Source organism: Sphaerodactylus townsendi, linkage group LG04 (assembly GCF_021028975.2).
Source record: "Sphaerodactylus townsendi isolate TG3544 linkage group LG04, MPM_Stown_v2.3, whole genome shotgun sequence".
Classification (NCBI taxonomy): Eukaryota; Metazoa; Chordata; class Lepidosauria; order Squamata; family Sphaerodactylidae; genus Sphaerodactylus; species Sphaerodactylus townsendi.
Genome location: NC_059428.1, coordinates 30,625,755 through 30,644,246, shown reverse-complemented (window position 1 = coordinate 30,644,246; position 18,492 = coordinate 30,625,755). Strand labels below are relative to the sequence as shown.

At 39.9% G+C, this 18,492-nt stretch overlaps 1 protein-coding gene across 6 annotated transcripts in view; it reads right to left on the bottom strand.

Moving 5' to 3' along the window:
- Positions 1–1,260: 1,260 nt before the first annotated feature.
- Positions 1,261–18,492, bottom strand: part of WASF3 (WASP family member 3) — a 40,704-nt gene continuing 23,472 nt past the window's right edge. For 5 of the 6 annotated variants that reach the window (XM_048493737.1, XM_048493734.1, XM_048493732.1 and 2 more), the window contains 6 exons: positions 16,408–16,561; positions 15,484–15,601; positions 11,482–11,657; positions 6,439–6,702; positions 5,597–5,967; positions 1,261–2,663 (listed from right to left, as the gene is read on the bottom strand). In XM_048493737.1, coding sequence (XP_048349694.1) covers positions 2,506–2,663; positions 5,597–5,967; positions 6,439–6,702; positions 11,482–11,657; positions 15,484–15,601; positions 16,408–16,561 — 1,241 coding nt within the window. In that variant the 3' untranslated portion in view covers positions 1,261–2,505. Of the gene's footprint in view, positions 2,664–5,596; positions 5,968–6,438; positions 6,703–7,290; positions 7,458–11,481; positions 11,658–15,483; positions 15,602–16,407; positions 16,562–18,492 lie in introns of all 6 variants that reach the window. The other variant, XM_048493738.1, reaches the window with a different exon arrangement.

Here is an 18,492-nt window from a genome sequence, read left to right as displayed (position 1 = left end):
TCACAGCCTGTCTGTTAGCATTCAGGGTGACATGCCTGGCATACTGCATTGCAGCCTGTTTGTTGAAGCTGGTGGTATTTAACTGTCACTTTTAGAATGTTTGTGCAGCATGTCTGTGGACTGAGGGGCTGGTCCTTGCCCTTGCCAAGAATGTTCTCACAAGCAAGACATGGCCGGAATAGGATGTAGAAAGTTAAAACAGTAAATAGGTAATAAATCGAGTGAAAGTGAATATTTTTGGAAATCCTTTCTTAGTGAGCACCTGGAGTACGTAAGGAACCGGTGTGCCACATTTCAACATTGCAGGTTTGGTGGTTTTTTAGTTCTGTGCATGAGTCAGTGAGTGGTATTTCGCGTTTATAGATATAGATTATTCCTTGCTGAGTGTGTGAGTTTTAAAACAAACAGTCTTAAAAGAAGCCAAATCTAATTAAGGTTGTCATGAGGGTCAGAAATACAATTTGTTTTCTCCATTGTTTAATTTTCCCAGGGTAGTATTCAAGTTTATCTGGAGGCCTGAATCTTGAACTAAATAATTTTACAATTACCCCATTGTGAGGGAAAGGCACACTGCATCTGCCCAGGGATCAGTTAAGATTAATGGATCAGTATGATTCCCTGGCAGTGATAAGTTTCTGGGATGGAGCCCTGGCACAAATTTCATTCAGTTTGGATTGGGAATTGAATGAGGCTCATTATTTCTACAATGAATATTGTAATGTAAAAATATTCAACATGCTTTTAAAATAATAATAATAACTATACGATGATATATCTACATTTAGTTGTGAACTTTAAATCCCGTTATTTCACTAAATATCACCACTTTAGTTGTGAGGGAAAGAAAGAGGGACAGAGAAAAGTACTGTTGGCTGGGGCAACAACATGTCTTGGACCCTTGTTATATGTCCCATCCCCTACCACCACTTATTCCTACTGACAGATATGGTAACAACTCCCTATATTAAAATCATATTTAAGGAAAACAGCTATTCAGTAGCTAAAATGGGCATAGCTAATATGGGCTAATATTCAGTAGCTAATATGGGCATTTCAAGTCAAGATGGACAGCAGAGTTGTGTTGAGAGAAATTTAAAATGCCTTTCCGTGGGGGGAGGGGGGCAGGGGGGGAGTCAAGGAGGAATGGAAGGATGGAAGAAAGGTTCAAATAAAAAATGGATAAGTAATTCCTTTTTCTTGGCCAAAGCCAAAGCACTTAATCATATGAGATGTGAAATTAAACAATTTTTACTCGCTTTGTAGTTTTAAAAGTAATTTATCACCCCATGTACAAATCTAATTCAGTATATACATGACTCTGTATAACATGAGTATTGTATACCAGTAGCTTTCAATGGATTTTTCCCCAATCTTCCTATCCTATGCAACATAACCAGATTACAGCCTCCAGTACTGTAGCCAAGAGACAGGGGAGAAATCAATATTATACTCAATTGCAAGTAGTGAGTGAACAATGGAAAGAAAACTATATAAAAATTCTTGATGTATAAACTTACACAAAATGAGGGTTGTAAGACACTTCTTAAAAGGGGCACATTCGAATATAAATGATACAAATGCACCTTTAAGCTGAAAATGGAATTATATGTTTACTTATATATTACACACCCAATATTATAAATGTACATGAGAAGTACCTATATTAGTTATGATTTGAATCCTATAGCACTAAAATTTAGAGGATGCATTTGGTTGTAGCACCTAAAAAAGTGTTCCTGTTTTCTACTGAATAGGGATAAGGAAACTATCCACACACATCCATTTCAGTTACTCCTAAGAAAAATGAGTTCAGTTTTAACATCCATTCAGTGTGCCTGAAGTAATTTAGATGCTTTGTATTAATAAATCAAAATATTCTGAACAAATAAAGATAGCTGACAGATCAGATCAGAATTCCAATAGTTAAACTAACATTACTGAAGTCCTTTACAGACGCCACTGACTACAATCTGAATTTCTAACTCAATTCCTCCAAACGCCTGAATATTTTAAAGTGTAGTTAAGATGGTAAATATTCATGAACATACAAGTCAAAATAGGACTTTAGAAAAGCCAAAGAAACATTTAATTGCTGTCATTTTAAGGAAGTTAGCAAACTTAAACTGAAAATACAAAATAATGACACTATGCAACCTGAGTATATTGGCCTGCCAAGCGGTACAACTAACCTCCAGCAAGATCTAAACAACTTTACCAGTTTCAAAAGTACCAAAGGATAATGAAAACATTAAAGCAAACTAAGCAGTATATAAATTCAAGAAAAAATGCTGTTTTCCCTTTGGACACAACATGATTTCTACATTCAGTGGCACTTGAGTATTATGAAGTCGATATAAAAAACAAAGCAGATTTGGGGCTCTTCATAAACAATATTTCAGTGAAAAGTACTAGACTATAGTAATTTAGGTTACTTATTCCAACATACATCCATGTCCACCTGGACAGTTCCTAGCAAAATCCACCAAATACTTTGGTTCTCCAGTCTCAGTCTGACCAGTCATTTTCATCACATTCTGAATCATCATCTGAATCACTGTACTCCACAGCAATGCGCCGGGAAAGAATCGTGGCCACATCATTTCCAACTGGCTCACGCTTAGCTTCCTGTTCACGCTGTTCTTGCACTTTTTTCAGCTGGATTCCTATAGGATGGCAGTGAGACAAGAAATCCTGTGACAACTTTTACTGCCACAATTAAAGAACAAAAGCAGGAAAAAAGAAAGTAATATGTATTTAATTTGTTCATGTACAATTAGGATCCATAGGATTGTCATCCTGAAAAACATCAGCTGCACTCCTGTACCACAACCAACGGAGATTGGCTATTTGCCATCATTGTTGCATGAATTTATGACTAATTTCTGCTTGTCGTGATTTCTGAATGCAACCACTATCTTCATAAATAAGGAACCCCAATTATTCAGCTGTAGCACCTGTTGATTGTCTCGGTTTATTCAGAGGTCACTGTATTTCTTAATGGAACTGAGGTCTGTTAGAGAAAACAGCTACCCTCCTCTTCTTTAAATAAGCATTTCTGATGGACAGTAGGCTATCCTTCCCCAAAAGGAAAATCTATAGCTCAATTGAGCCCATAGGAGTGCTGCCCCAGGATCTAATCACCTTTGAGAAGAGGGGGTGGGATGTTGGAGGGACCACAGAAGAGAAGTTGAATTCTGCCTTAGGAAGAGACAGTAGGGACGGCTCAGGCCTTGCTCAGGAAAAAGAGCAGACAGAGTGAAGAGTAGTTCTTCCTGGTAGTGTGGCAGAGTAGTTTAGCTCTATCTCTGGGACAGAAGAGAGTGCTCAATTGTTAGCTCTGGCTCTGGTGATGAGCAGATCTTGAAATGTTTAGCCTGACTCTGGGGAAAGGGCAGGCTAATGTAGGTGGAATCCTGTGTGTGAGGGAGGATCTAGCTCAGTGGCTAGTCAATAAAAGTCTGTTTGTGCCTGAAAGCACCATAGAAAAGTCCAATTGCTCTCAGAAGTCATAACCAGTTTACATTTTTCTATTTTGTCTAACTGGTGACCTGTGCTGGTTTGTTCCTTTAAAACCAACCTGTAAATAAATAAATCTTCTTAGCAGTTTATATATTAATCCAGCCTCGGTCATCTCAATAATCTCCTTGTGCACCACAAACTTACCTCTCGGCAGCAAGCCCAAAGCCTACACACGCACTACTTGCAGAATACTTGGAAACTGAAGGGAAGGTTTACAGGTCAACAAACCTAAACCCCAAAAATCTTAGGAGGCTGTGTGTGTCCCCTCAATAGGAAAAATGCTTGGCTTAGCATATTTCCCCAAGAGGATATTGGTAATTTAAATCTGAATCTCACATTACCAGACTCCATAAGGTTATTTCAAATGCTATTTTATGCTTTGAATATGTATAATGCCACAACAGCATAACTACATAGTGTGTTAAGTGTTATCTGCTATGTTTGCTATTGACAATTTACTTGTCTCTTACCCTGTTTAAACATATAAATATCTGCACCACTCATCACTCCAAGGGTTTGCATTACTTTCAGGTACTTACTACAATAACCTAGATTGTTTTTATACAAAAAGGCCATTTAGACACAAATTTCTTTGTTGATACTGAGTTTTTGAAAATATTATTTCAACTTTTTCATCGACTTTTTTCCAATGGCAACTATAAACTGATTTAAAGGAACAAGCAAGGTGTTTAAATCCTGTCCTTCTACCCTCCGAATTAAATGACAGATGAAGATATTTAATTTTAGATAAGGAAAATATCCCCTCCAGCTCTTCAAAGCCCTTTCATTTTATTGTGTATGGTGCCATATGGTGATGGAGAGTTTCAGTAGAAATATCCACACTCAGTTTCCTCACAAAATACTAACATGTTGGATCAGTTCTGCTTAAAAAGTAAAAAAATGACAATAATCACATGATCAAAATGAGTCAATACTTTCAACTGTTAAATTTTTTTTGAAGTGATCTATCCTCAACGCTTCCTAGTAGTAGAAATCACTTTCCCCAAATAACTCAACAAATAGGAATACTGTTTATATAGAATCACAAACAAGAAATGCATCTGGAACATGAGGCATTTCAGATGAGATAGCGTTACTAGTCTTCCACTTCTGCTATGTTATCAACAGGTACTCAATTATAACTTAACTAAACAGCAACCATTTGTCTGTTGATTATTTAATTCAGTTGTAATTCAGGAGCAGCAGTGGCGTAAGAGGTTAAGAGTTCATGTATCTAATCTGGAGGAACCAGGTTTGATTCCCAGCTCTGCCGCCTGAGCTGTGGAGGCTTATCTGGGGAATTCAGATTAGCCTGTACACTCCCACACACGCCAGCTGGGTGACCTTGGGCTAGTCACAGCTTCTCGGAGCTCTCTCAGCCCTGCCTACCTCACAGGGTGTTTGTTGTGAGGGGGGAAGGGCAAGGAGATTGTAAACCCCTTGGAGTCTCCTGCAGGAGAGAAAGGGGGGATGTAAATCCAAACTTTCCTCCTCCTCTTCTTCTTGTAATGAATTCATAGAAAGACTTCTCACCCTCTGCAGGCTATTTTAGCCATCATCCCACCATGTGACATGAACGAAAGAATTCCCCATGTGTCCTACTCTTAGGTAATTACAGAATGGCAAGCTGGCATTTGCCATTTGCACTGAGGACCAGGAGCTACATCTCAATTCTTTAAAAATATCCTACATGTTGGGATTCTATATGCTAGGAAAAGTTGAAGGCAACAGGAAAAGAGGAGGACCCAACATGAGATGGACTCTCAGTAAACGAAGTCACAGTCTTCAGTTTGCAAGACCTGAATAAGGTTGTTAATAGGACATTTTGGAGGTCGTTAGTTCATAGGGATGGAAGTGACTTGACAGGACATAACATACACATGAATTTTATGAATTTTCACATGTGTGAAATCATATTAGAAAAATAGGAGGCTACAAAGGAAACAGAAATTACTAGAACGCCACTGCCACACCCCCTGCTCACAGATCAATGACAGATTATATGCAGTTAAAATCACCAAATGCTTCAACACTGAAGAACACAGGAGAGCATGGGGAACACTTAAAGTACACTCACCCATCCGAATAGCAGCAAGTAGATCACTTCGAGCATCGCTTACTGGGGACTGGGAGGACTCAAGTCGCTTTGCCTCAGCCACTGCAGGAGCATGCATCGGAGAGGACGAGACAGAGGATCCTGCAGCAGGAGGGCCTGGAGGGGGAGGAGGCGGGCCTGGAGGAGGGGGAGCTGTAACAACAAGCCCAGTAGAAGGAGGATGAAGAGCAGCAGAATACACAGATCCAGTCACAAGTCCAGGATGGGAAGGTAGCACAGGGATTTGGAGAGGACTAACAAAAGCAGTCTGTGCAGAAGGAATCATGGGTGGAGGGGGAGGCGGCAGGGGTCCTGAAGGATTGTAATAATCCACCATCTGAGCTGCAAGCATCCTATATACAAAATAGAACACAATATTTGTTAAACCAAAAAGTGTCAATTGGCAGATACGCAGTGTGCACCCTTAAATATAGGCACCATTGTGCTTGGATTGCATGCAAATGTTTTTCTCTACTTTCCCAATGATTGAACTTATTTTAGGAGAGGCTAGAGCACTCAGTGAACACTACAATGTGTTTCCAATTGTGTCTTGCTTACTCAACAGTGCACACAACCCACCCACCCCTTCTTTAAAGTCTTTTAAGATGAATTCTATACCTATTGTTGTTTCAATGTTAAGCTGTCCTTTCCATCAAGCAGCTCAAGTTTACCACTGGGAAGCTCAAATTTCCACCTTCCCTACTTGGCTGGGATGTTTCATTCAAGCCTCAGAGTCATTTACTGGAGCAACCTAGTTATACAACATGCATATCCCAGACATGGACTTTTATGAACATCAACCAGGGTGAAAACAACAGTTTTACCCATAATCTGCTGGTGCAAGTGGCACAGTGCCATGTTGTCCATCTAGGGCCTGAGGTGGGGGTGGAGGTGGTTGCTGAGGTCTGTTTAAAGTAGCATGTCGCATTGTGGTGGAAGGTGGCCTATATTCATGTTCAAGGCCCTGGTTTGCAAGCATATATTGAGACCCATCTCCTGCTCCATACGAAGGCATCATTGGCTGCTGATAGAGGGAATGATTTGGAGTAGCAGGATACGAGTAGCTGGTAACATCTGAGGCGTGGGATCTAAAATTCAAGTGAGAGAAGGGGAAAACTTGAATGAAATATCAGTTGCAAACATCCTATTTAAAATGTTCTAGTTTTTAATGGACCACAACACACTTAGCAATGATTATTAATGTTAACAGCCAATCATGGCTCATATTTGCAGATTCTGAATGCTTGTTCTGTCTACATTTCCTAGTAGACAGAAGTTCAAACAGTACTGTGGAAGGTTAGCTCTTTGGGGAAAATGGGGGTCACAATAGTAACAAAAAAAGCAAAAGATGTAAATTGAAAAGATTCTCTTTTGTCAAACAAACCAACTTCAAGGCCTTCATTTTGCAGAAGTTGCTTGTTTTTTGCAAATAAGCAATTGGATTAGTGAGACAGAAAGAATTATTAGCTGAACACAGAACTCATAAAGATGCAAAATCAACTTAAGCCAATGGACAAGTCACACCCCTGAGCTGCAAGAAAGCTGCATTAGTAAGACAAACTGTGCCGATACTGTCAATTGGTTTAAAAGTATGACAGTAAACTGAGACTCATATTCAGACAGAAGCCAGGCAAGCAACACAGCACCAGAGTTTTGAGAAAAACAAAACAACAAACCCTTTGGGCATCTTGGCCTCTTTTGTCCTTCCTGCCTGCTCTTGTTTCTTTGCATCACTTATGAACTCAATGCCCATTTTCCTTCTCTCCCACTCTTCTCTTCTTGTCCTTACTTTTCTCACATTAATTTGCTGGTGCCGGCTTGGATTCAGCTTGTGCCTTTCTCTCTGAATTACAGTGGGCATAATATAAATGCATTGTAAATAAGCTTCCAGTTAGGAAACTGAATTTCCAATTCCAATAAATACTTTAAAGGACTTTTATAATCAATATTTACTTTAGGTTCAAATACTCTACATCAGAACAAAGTTGGGAACATGTGCATGGCTGATTTTAATGCACCGCTGCTTTTACAATACACTGATCATAAATTGCTTACAACAGAACATGGCACAATTTTCACGCTACAGAAAAAGATAGAAGAGAAACAGGAACTGCAATACAACCTTCAAATAAATTAAAGGACAACAGTGTACCTGTGACTGAAGAGAACGACACACTGGACTTACCATGAAGGCATCTTCTCATCAGTGGGGTGAAGTAATCCAAGATGGTTAGGTCACGCCTCCAACTGTTCAGGCAGGGCTACATAAATTATTTGCCTCCTCTCCTGGACTGTAGGGGACAGTCCCTATCCAGTTACTGAAAAGCTCTGATTCACATCATTATTCTTACTTTCACACCACTCACTATAATTATCATCTCTTCGGGTGGGAAGTGGATGACTTCGCCTCACGGATGAGAACACACCTTCACAGTAAGTTCAACCCATCTTTCTCCAACAGTGGGGCTCAGTCATCCAGGCTGGTTACATACCAGAGAAGCCACTCTAGAGAGGGATTAGAAATAAGGTCCTGCTCACCTTCTTTTCCTACATTTTTTGAGGGGAGGGCTCTTTATGACAATTGAAGAGCTTACCTTACTATTCTTCTTGCACAACTTGCTGAAGTGCTCTCTGACTCAAGGCAGCTTCAGTTGATTCCTGCTGGTTTAGGCGATAGTGCCTCATGAAGGCTGAGAAGGATGACTAGGTAGCCAGCCACTTGACAAATCTCACCAACAGGTGCTCTGGTGACAAATGCAGCTGAAGTGGCCGCTGACCTGGTCAAATGGGCCATGATTTTCTGCTGTTCGTCTACAGGCAGGTAAAGCTTGCCCCTGACAGTACTGATCTCAGCACCCAAGTAGATTAGATGCCTTTGAGGGGAGAGGCTGCTCTTCTCTGTTTACGAGGAATTCATGCTTGAATGATATCTGGATAAACTTCTGTGTATGTCTGGACAACACTTCCTGTGATGTCGTCCTGATTTGCATGTCATCCAGGTAAGGGTAAACATGGATTCCTCATAAGCGAAGGTAGGCTACCACCACAATCAGCATCTTGGTAAAGACATAGGGAGCTGTAGAAAGGCCGAATGGGAGAGCATTATATTGATAATGAATGTTACTTATGCAAAAGAAAAGGAACCTCTGAGAAGTTATATGGATGGGCTTCCTTGAAGTCCAAGGAAGTAAGAAAATCCTCCTTTTCGACTGCCTGCAGGATCATGCAGAGTGATTCCATTCTGAATGTTCTTTTCATGATCTACAGGTTTAGCCTTCTTGAGGATCACTTGCCCTCTCTTGTCTTCTTCAGCACCATGGACAGAGGTAAATAGACCTGCCCCCCAAACTGGTACTATTTTGGATTAGACTTTTCTCAGGCCCCAAATGCCTCCTCTATGCGCTCAGGTAGCAAGTCAATCAGCAAATTGCTCATGGGCTCCATGCCTGTCATCCACCCCCAAGTTGTTGCTGTTGTGGGAGCTGATAGGCGCTCATTCCCCAAGGAACTCCCCACTGTTGTAGCAGCAAAGCCTGGTGCTGAGCAGGGAAGGACACTGTATGGAGGGATGTCATGTTGGGAGTGCTCACCAAGCTGAAGGAAAATTCAGACTGGCATAGTCAGGACTGGAGTCTGCCCACTTGTGGGAGAGACCAAGCCCCAAAGAGGCAAATTCAATGGATCCTGGCGGCAGAGCAAACTTGGTTCTCCAAGGCTGCCATCTGTATAGCCGCAGATGGATTGACTGCATTGTCCTGGTGAAAGCCCAGCTTGTTGGTCCTTGTTGGGTCAAAGGAGCTTGGTACTTATCCCTGGGCAGAGGAAGGAGCTACCACATTGGTAGAAATAGATTCCTGTGATCCTGCCCAGACTCAAGATAATGGTCCTTCCAGGGGATCATCTCTCAGACCCCTTTTTTCCCGAGTGAGACTTTTCCCTCATAATCTTTTTCTTTGTTCCAGACCCCAAGGATCCAGAGATGGATGATGAGGATTTCTTAGAAGATTTTTCCAAATCAACTGTAATAAACTACCTAGTTAACTAGTGGAGCTAGGAAGCTAGAAACTGCCCAAACAGCTGGGCTATTCGCACTGGATAGGTACGGCCCCAAACAGTCCAGGAGAGTATGCAAATAACTTACATAGCCCTGCCTGAGTAATTGGAGGTGTGACCTAACCAGCCTAGATGACTGTCCCAATGCTGGAGAATGAATTCAGTTAATAATGGGGTGTGGGAGAGAAGGGAATAGCAGAGCTTACTATTAAGTGATAGAAATACTGACATAAATGATAATTTCGGAAATACTATTCTGCTAAAAGTTAGGATTTCACAAAGGAAAAAAGATACAACAGCAGGTCTCTAATCATGCAGCTCCACAGATGAAACGGCATTTCTCATTATGGAAGAAGGAGTGGCAATTTCTGCCACCTCCCATCACACTACAGACCCCCCACTTTACCCCTGCACTACTCCTGACAGATTACTATCCCAGAACAAAACTGAGGATGGGGGGCTCAGTGGACTGAAGCGGGAGAGGCAAATTACCATCCAACAAAGTCTGCAAGTAGCTGCATATATTATTATATTAGAGAATCTTGTCATAGTGCAGACAACGCAATCTGAAAATACAGAAATGGGCACAGCCTTAGTAACCCCTGTGAGGGTGAGTCTTGCTGGTCTATTGCTATTGCCCTACCTTTAATGCTGGAACTGTAGGTGAAATTGGAATATAGCGCTATTAATAAAACTGACTTAACATAAAATGGAAAGAAAGAATAATCAAAAGAACTGCGTAATATTCATTGAACATTGGAATACCAGTTTTTGGGAGGCTGTACAATCTTATGTGATATTTTCCCTCATAGTAAGTAATTTTAAAAACATTCTGAAAATGAATTTTAGAAATGGCAGGTGATTTTCTTTCCATTCTTGGTTTCCCCAGTAGTTAATGTTTTGGAATCTTCTTGACCTGAAAATACTACTCTGATTTTGTTTTCCTGTGCTTAAAAAAAGATAAGGCAGCTTAAGGAACAGATGTTGGTTAAACTGTGCTGTTATGCTAATCAACACTTCTTTGGTGCTTGTTCCTTGCTCCCAAATACATTAACTTGCAGAAGTCATGGGATCACTGATCAAACAACTTCAACTTTATGGTTTCTTTATGCACACAGACCTCCCATTTAGCTCAGACAGTAGACCATACTGGAAATTTTGCTCTGCTTGGGAAATATTCTCTCTTAAATCCATTTGTCCTAAACAGAAGTGACAGGCAGGATTGTACACAGCTTCTCTGAAGGTGTTGTTTTCCTTTTGTGCCTGTTGGGCCCCTCCCTCCCCTTCCCTTGCATGCCACCCCTACCCCTCCTTCTCTCTCCCTCTGCTCGGGTGGGTGGGCCATGTCCAGAAGCCAGGCCCCCTCCCCTTCCCTATTGGCTGCTTGTTGCCTCATCCATCTTCTGGACCATGAAACTGTCTCTACTTATGCCAAAGGAAACTACCACCTCTAGTGAAAAAGTTCTGCAGCTCCCCTTTGAATACAACTTTAATGTTGATAAGAACAACTTTTTTTTAATATTCAGAGCAGCCAAATACTAGGAAAAAATATATTTAATTGTATGTTTAATCACCGCTTTTTGAACACCAAAATTACTTTGAAATTATTTCTAAGCATTCCATGAAAAAAACTGTATTGTCTATATCAGTATAACAAATCAGTCTAGAATAGACAGTCAACAGACATGGAAAGCAGATGTACAGCAAGTGACTCATTTTTGTTAAGAGGTACTTGTTCAATTTCTACAGCTGAATAATAAAACAAAACATACTGAGTATCTGAATGCTTGCAATAGACATACTTGAAAACAGACCTAGTATCAGGGGACAGAGATCCCTCGGATGATGCTCCATGGTACACATTTTGAGACAACCTGTTGTCTGGTCTAAGCTCTTTGTCATAGGCCATCATATTCCACTCTTGGCGCCTGTTCCTTGCTTTTCTAACTTTTTTCACCTCACGGGCAGTGCCGTCTATACGTTTTTGTTCCTAACATTACGCAGAGAAAAAAGCATGCGAAAGAAAGAAAAGCAGCAAGTTAAATGCTGTTAAAAGCATGAAAATAAGCAGATAAGCAGGTGAAGCTGAGCAAAATTAAAACAAATGAACAATGTATCTGCATAAACTTAAGAACAGAAAATGCAGCATCTGTATTTGAACATTAACGGGGGGGACTGATTATTTGGATATTGCTGTTTGTTCACAAAACAAGTGTTGCAAATGTTAAGATTTACAAATACGTTTGAATCGGTCAATGTTAACTGGCAATTAGCTCAAATTACTCACAAACTTGCTTAGAATACAACTCTGATTTTACTTTCCACTCTTCTCTCATGCTTCAGGCAGGCTTTCTCTTGTGCACAATTATTTTTTTCCCAGCATCTCATGAGTTTATCTGACTAAACTTCTGTACATCACTTACTTAAAAACAAAACTTGAAAACTTAAAAAGAACGGAACCTGACTGTAAGCACAATGCTGGTTGATTATCCAAAAACCTAACTCGGAAAGAAGTACCAGATCCGTAAACCTTTTTCCTACTTGAGGTTCATTTGCTGCTTTCTCTGCCTGCTTTTAGCCAGCAGGTCAAGTAATACGGTATATGTTGCTTTTGATGCAGTCTTGATTTTGCTCTCAGCCAGATTCTTCAAGCTGAGTTTTAAAATTTTGGTTTTTCTGAATTTAGCTGCTGCTAGTTGGGTTCAGTTTTAATTTATGACTTTTAAATTTAATTTATGACTTTATGACTTTTAATTTATGACTTTTAAGTTTAAACCTCCCTAAACTTTTGGAAAATATGTTAATATCATACATACAAAAATATTACACCATTTAACCATCAAAACATATAGTTTGATCACTCACTACTAACCAAGAACTCTCTTCCTTACAGCTTCTTCTCCCACACAGTTCCAGGCATTCTTAGATGATCAAGATTACCTAGATCCCTATCAGTCTAATTTCAGGATAAAGTGCCTTGGTCATTTCCAGAAATTACTTAGATGAAGAAAGGAACTTTGCTAACCGTTCTCATTCACTCCTTTGATATTGATGGTATTCTACACTACTTCATGCTACTTTTGCTTCTACCTCATGAGCTGTGCCAAAAAGCAGTCCAGGAAGATTGTTTGCTTCACCCATTAAGCTTAACCTTGTGGTATCTTGTGATTTGGAATGCTACAAACTCCACTAAATAGGCTATCATTATTATGTGCTTATTATAGATTATCAGTAAATTGATGAGGAAAATGCATTGGACTCCAGCAAAGAGGTCAGGTGAGTGTTTTCCCCTACAATGAGCTTCACTTCTGCTTCATCTGCCCTCCCCCACTGGTGTTGGCAAGCGTTGAAAGCTGCTTGGGCAGGGGGTGGCTAGCAGAAGAGACAGGGTAGGGTGTAAGAAGCAGCTGGTAACATGGGAGATGGCAGAAGACACGGGGTGTGGGAATGAGACAGCTGCTGGTGGACATGGTGCTCTCTTGGCAGGCAGGGAAGGCGTTTGGGGTCTGAGAGAGGGAAGGAAAGGAAGGTAACTGGCGAGGAGGGCACTCTCCCACTGAGCTGGTTAGATATTTGGGGCCTGGAAGGGAAGGCCGCTGATGGGCCTGGCATGGAGGTCCCTCTCCCACTGGGTCAGGTAGGTGTTCAGGGACTGGGAGAGGGCAGCGGGGAAGGAAAGGCTGGTAACCCTAGAGTCCAGTTTGCTGCTTGGGGTGGAGTGTGGATTGGGGAGGCTCAGGGGCAGGCAAGGTGGTGGAGAGGCCAGTGGGATGGAATGTCGCCCACCAACGGGTGCACAGAACTCACTGCGAGAGTGCCCATTGACTGGGGGTTCATCATTGGGCATTCCATCCCTTAGGGAATTGTGAATAAGGATGGGAGCCAAGGATAAGAAAAAGAATCTTTAGGTAAGTGAAAGTTAGTATAGATATAATAATATTAGCTAAGAAATCAAAAGATATAGTGCCTGGGGTTAAACACTGCATCAGCACTATGGTTTAGGCTAACCAGGAATAACTGAACCAGAAATTGAAGCTAGTTTATATTGGCGGTCCATTTTTGCCCATGCTGTTTAAAGTCACCAACTGATTTTGGGGAAATTTATACTATTTTATACTGTTATTTATTATCGTTGTTTATGTTCTTATTGTAATGGTTTTATATTGTTGTTGCTGCCCTGAGCCCTTTGGGGGAGGGCGGGATGCAAATCTAAATAATAAATAATGGTAGATATGCAAAATGATGCTTATAGTTCCCAACTGCAATTTCAAAGAGAAAAATTAATTTACCAATTCTTTGTCAAGTCCTTATGGTCAAAAGATACCAGTCACAGCTGGTCTTTAACCTAGCATCCAGAGCTAAGATCATTAAGTAGAAGGCAAAGCAAGATGAAATAAAATGTAATAGAAGACATGCTGACAGTCAGATATTTCATTAATCAGATAGGAAATTAACTGTATGATCTTTAAATAAGTAAATCAAAAAGCAACAACATTACAGCTTAGTTATCATATTTGAAACATGTGTGGGTTAGAAAAGGAGTCAGAAGTTCAAATCTCTACAAAGTACTTACGGTAATTCTAAACAAAACTTTCTTTTTCTCAAACATTTCTGAACTCAAAGCTGATGATGGTAAGAATAAAGTGACTTTTTAAATAGATTCCAAGACTGTTACCATCTGCAAAGCAGTAGCTACCAAACCACCAAATTCTACATCCTCAGAAGAGATACAATTTGGGGAAAGTCTGGGGCATGTAAAAATAATCCTTTTATCCAGAACAAAACAAATATAAAGAAAACTGGAAATTATGCAATACTTTCCTTACCAGATCTGTAATATTTTAAGAAAACAAGACACATTATATATAACCTGAATGATACACATAACAATACTGTTTGACAAAGGAAGCAAGGCAGTAAATCATAAGATGTTTTGGAGGACATTGGTTCATAGGGTCACTATGAATTGAAAGCCACCTGACAGCACTTAACACACATATTTCTGAACATTTAAAGTATTTGTTTTATTTATTCAGTACCCACAAATATACTCAGTATTAAAGATGGAGCATAAAATCTTACAATGGATTCCGTAGAATATAAAGGAAGAATTTAATTAGTTGGATTTGTTTAAATATCTCCTTTGAGTGCAGCCAACATTAGCCAGAAACAATATGAAATCATGTTTATCAGAAGCAAGAGTGAAATTAGCATGCACACCAAAACCAATAATTCCTCTTTCCAATTGCTTCCAACTCATTAAAAGAAAACTAGGATCCAACTTTTCTCCTCTGGCAGATATTTCAGCGAGAATAAAACAGGATGGCATTTGTTGCTTTCCGATTGATAGGTTTCATGTTGTCTTAGTTGTTTTCTACTAGTTTTATAATATTTTATGTTGCTTGCTACACTGATTCATCCACTAAGACATAATGTATTCATTGAGTCTGACAGATCTCTGATGCAAAACAAAATCTGCCATTTGTATTTTACAGTGGAACCAATTTAGTAAAGGAACAATCCATCTAAAGCTAAAGAATTTCCATGAAAAGGGATATTTATTTTCTAAAACTAGTAAAGTTTTGATTATTTCTTCATTGGCAAGTATCCATGATAATTTTTGCAAATAACTACTGAAAAAGAACAGATTTATATTTGAAAGATAAAAGGATATATGTGTTATAAAATCATCATCCAATTTCTTTTACAGGCATTCTTATGTGATAAAATTTAAAACATAAGCCATTTAACTCAAAAATGACTGGTGCTGCATGTATCCATGCACAGCATTTCCCCAACAAACTATGTCTGTTTACCTTTTGTCGCCTTTTCTCTTTCCGTTTGTCTTCTGTGTCTTGTAACATTTTTTCTTTCCAGAGGTCAAAGAAATAAGAAGGATCAGTATAGAATTTTAATCCATCTTTGTTATCATCTCTGTGAACAAAACACAACAAGTCATGGTTGGTAGGTAACGTACAGCAATCCCTGCTGCAAACTGGGTGCTTACTCCTAAACTAATAAGTAGGGCTTTACCACAGGTCCATTTCTAGCCAGTAGATCAAGTTTTAATGAAGGACAAGAGAAGTTCCGCTGCAAGTGGAAGATTACAGCCTTCTTCCCTGGCTGATCTCTGCATGAATAAGCCCCCAGGCTTCATGAAGCATGATGTAGTGCTTTCTCATGAACAACTCTATACCTCTGATCTCTTCTGTTCAGACAAAGATTGCAGAGGTTCTTCCACTTAACAAGGGTCTGCAACCAAACCCAGAAGTGCAACGCTGATCAGTAATTATATCCAGAATGTGGTGTGAACTACACCACTTAACACTGGACATTATAGGGGGGGAAGTTGTACAGGGCCCTGAAGGCAGTAGGAAGTAAACTTAAGATGTTTCCATTTACTCCATTTCAATTGTACCCCATCTGTAGATCTGAATTTGCCCAACACTGGTACTAGTATGGCCTCTATATGAGTTCCCCCACTTACAACTAGCAGCTCTGGCACAACAATTAAAATCAGAAAAATGTCAATGGGAGAAGAAGAAAAACATACTGAGATAACATCCCAGATTAGGGCTCTTCACCATCATTCTTAACATTAAAAAGAACAAGAGATCTTGATCACAGTCCTTTGGTTTCAGTGTTCGTTAGCACTAGTTAAATCATTATGACTTTCTTCTAACAGCTGACGTCATAGATCAACTAGTGCTGGCCAGATGAAATGGTTAAAGTTATTGTACCTATATGCTGTCAGAATATTCAGAGGTGGTGGTTTGTCACTCAGATTATAAATATCAGCCACAGGGTTGGGAATACTGTTCTTTGAAACCACTTGCTGGTCCTGTATTGTAGAACTTTTGAAAGCTTTCTTCATGTTGATATCCTGTAATGAAACTGTTCAGAAAGGAATTAGCTACATACATAATAATAAAGAATAAGCACGTCTGAGACCAATGGCTAAACCTAGTAAAAAGTATTGAAAGGAACAAAATGGATTATATTTCTGCTCTTAAATAGAACTTACATAGTTCACTTTGGCTGCAAATTAAACATAGTTTAGTTCCTTTCTGATCTGACTAGGACATATATTGAACAACCAAAGTAGGCCAAACTAACTTCTTGAATAGTGGATGGTATCAGGATTTGCTCAAAGGCACTAAGTTGGGTGTAAACTTCTACAAGCACAGCAGAATCCTCATTCTCTCTCTAGTTCCATTTCCCAACTTCCTTCCAAATAGGAGATAGCTCTAGAAGTTAGGATAACACTCAGGAATAGTATGGTATGTGAGTGGTGTGAGGAAGATGCTGTGGGAAGGAAGCATCAATATAACATGTCTGAATTGTAATTATTTCCCTGCACATTGCAGCTCCTCTATGTCAATCCCACACAGATCTCCAAGTTCTTTAAATCTTCAGGATTTTAGGGGTATGTGAGACTGAAACTGGCCCCGGGATAGTCTGATCTTGTCAGATCTCAAAAGTTAAACAGATTCAGGCTCAATTAGAATTTGGAGGGGCAACCTCCAAGGCATACCAGGAGAAGGCAAACCACCTCCAAACCTTTCTTGCCTTGAAAACCACACTAGAGGTCACCATAGGTCAAACGTGACTTGTTGGCAAAAAGAGAGAGAGAGAGAGAAGACTGAAGACTGAAGGGATAGGTAGCATGGGTCTCTTCTGCCCACTCCATTCTGCTTGCATAAGTGTAGACAGAAACTGTAAACAAAAACTCTCACTTGACTTCTGCTCTCTTATACAGATATAAATATTATAGTGCAAAATATATGGCAAAAGGTTTTGGATTATGCTTCTACAGAAAGATCCTGCTGGCTTGTGGTGTACCTTACAAAGAGTTTGGAATTAGCAAACAAGCTCATGTATTTCTCCCTAACATAATCTCATAATTGTCGAAGGCTTTCACGGCCGGAATCACTGGGGTGCTGTGAGGTTTCCGGGCGGTATGGCCGTGTTCTAGCAGGATTCCCTCCTGACGTTTCGCCTGCATCTGTGGTTGGCATCTTCAGATCCTCTGAAGATGCCAGCCACAGATGCAGGTGAAATGTCAGGAGAGAATGCTGCTAGAACACGGTCATACTGCCCGGAAACCACACAGCACCCCAATATCATAATTGATAGAAAATTGCCATTATTCTATTCAAAGCACCCTGAACATCCAGGTACAAGAGTGTCATTGAACTGCATGTAAGAAACAGAATTATTCTTGCAAAAGATAGTCACAAGCCATGTAGCTCTTTGATCTCAGCTGCAGCAAAATGACACCTGAATTAAAATGCATTATGTTCCTACAATTCTGCTAGAATTCCAAATAAGAATCATTCCAATTGAGAAGATTTCAATTGAGAATCATTATTTATACATTTATTTTTAGAAGTGAAATTTGTCAGAAAGGGGTTTTAAATTTCAAACTGCCACTCTATTAGACAAGCATGATGATCATTTTACAATATGACTGCTATGTAGAAGGTATCCAAATCTACCTCTATGATTCAGTCAATCTATACGGCAACTGGTTTCACATGTATAAGCTAACCATAGTTGTACCCACATGGTGACGATCTTGATTCTCCATGTTGCTTTCATTGCCACTACAAATGCAGACACTTTCATAGCAGTGATTGAGAATCTACACCATTAACTGAGCAGTGAATTCCCACACCATTCCAGTTGTCTTGCAGAATCCCCGCTGCATTCTTTCTCATGAAATCTGGTTAAAACTGCCCATATCCTCTACTGCTACAAAAAGAAGGCTAGAAACTTCGTTTTACATGACAGCCAAAAATTCAGAGGAACTAATGGACTGTGGC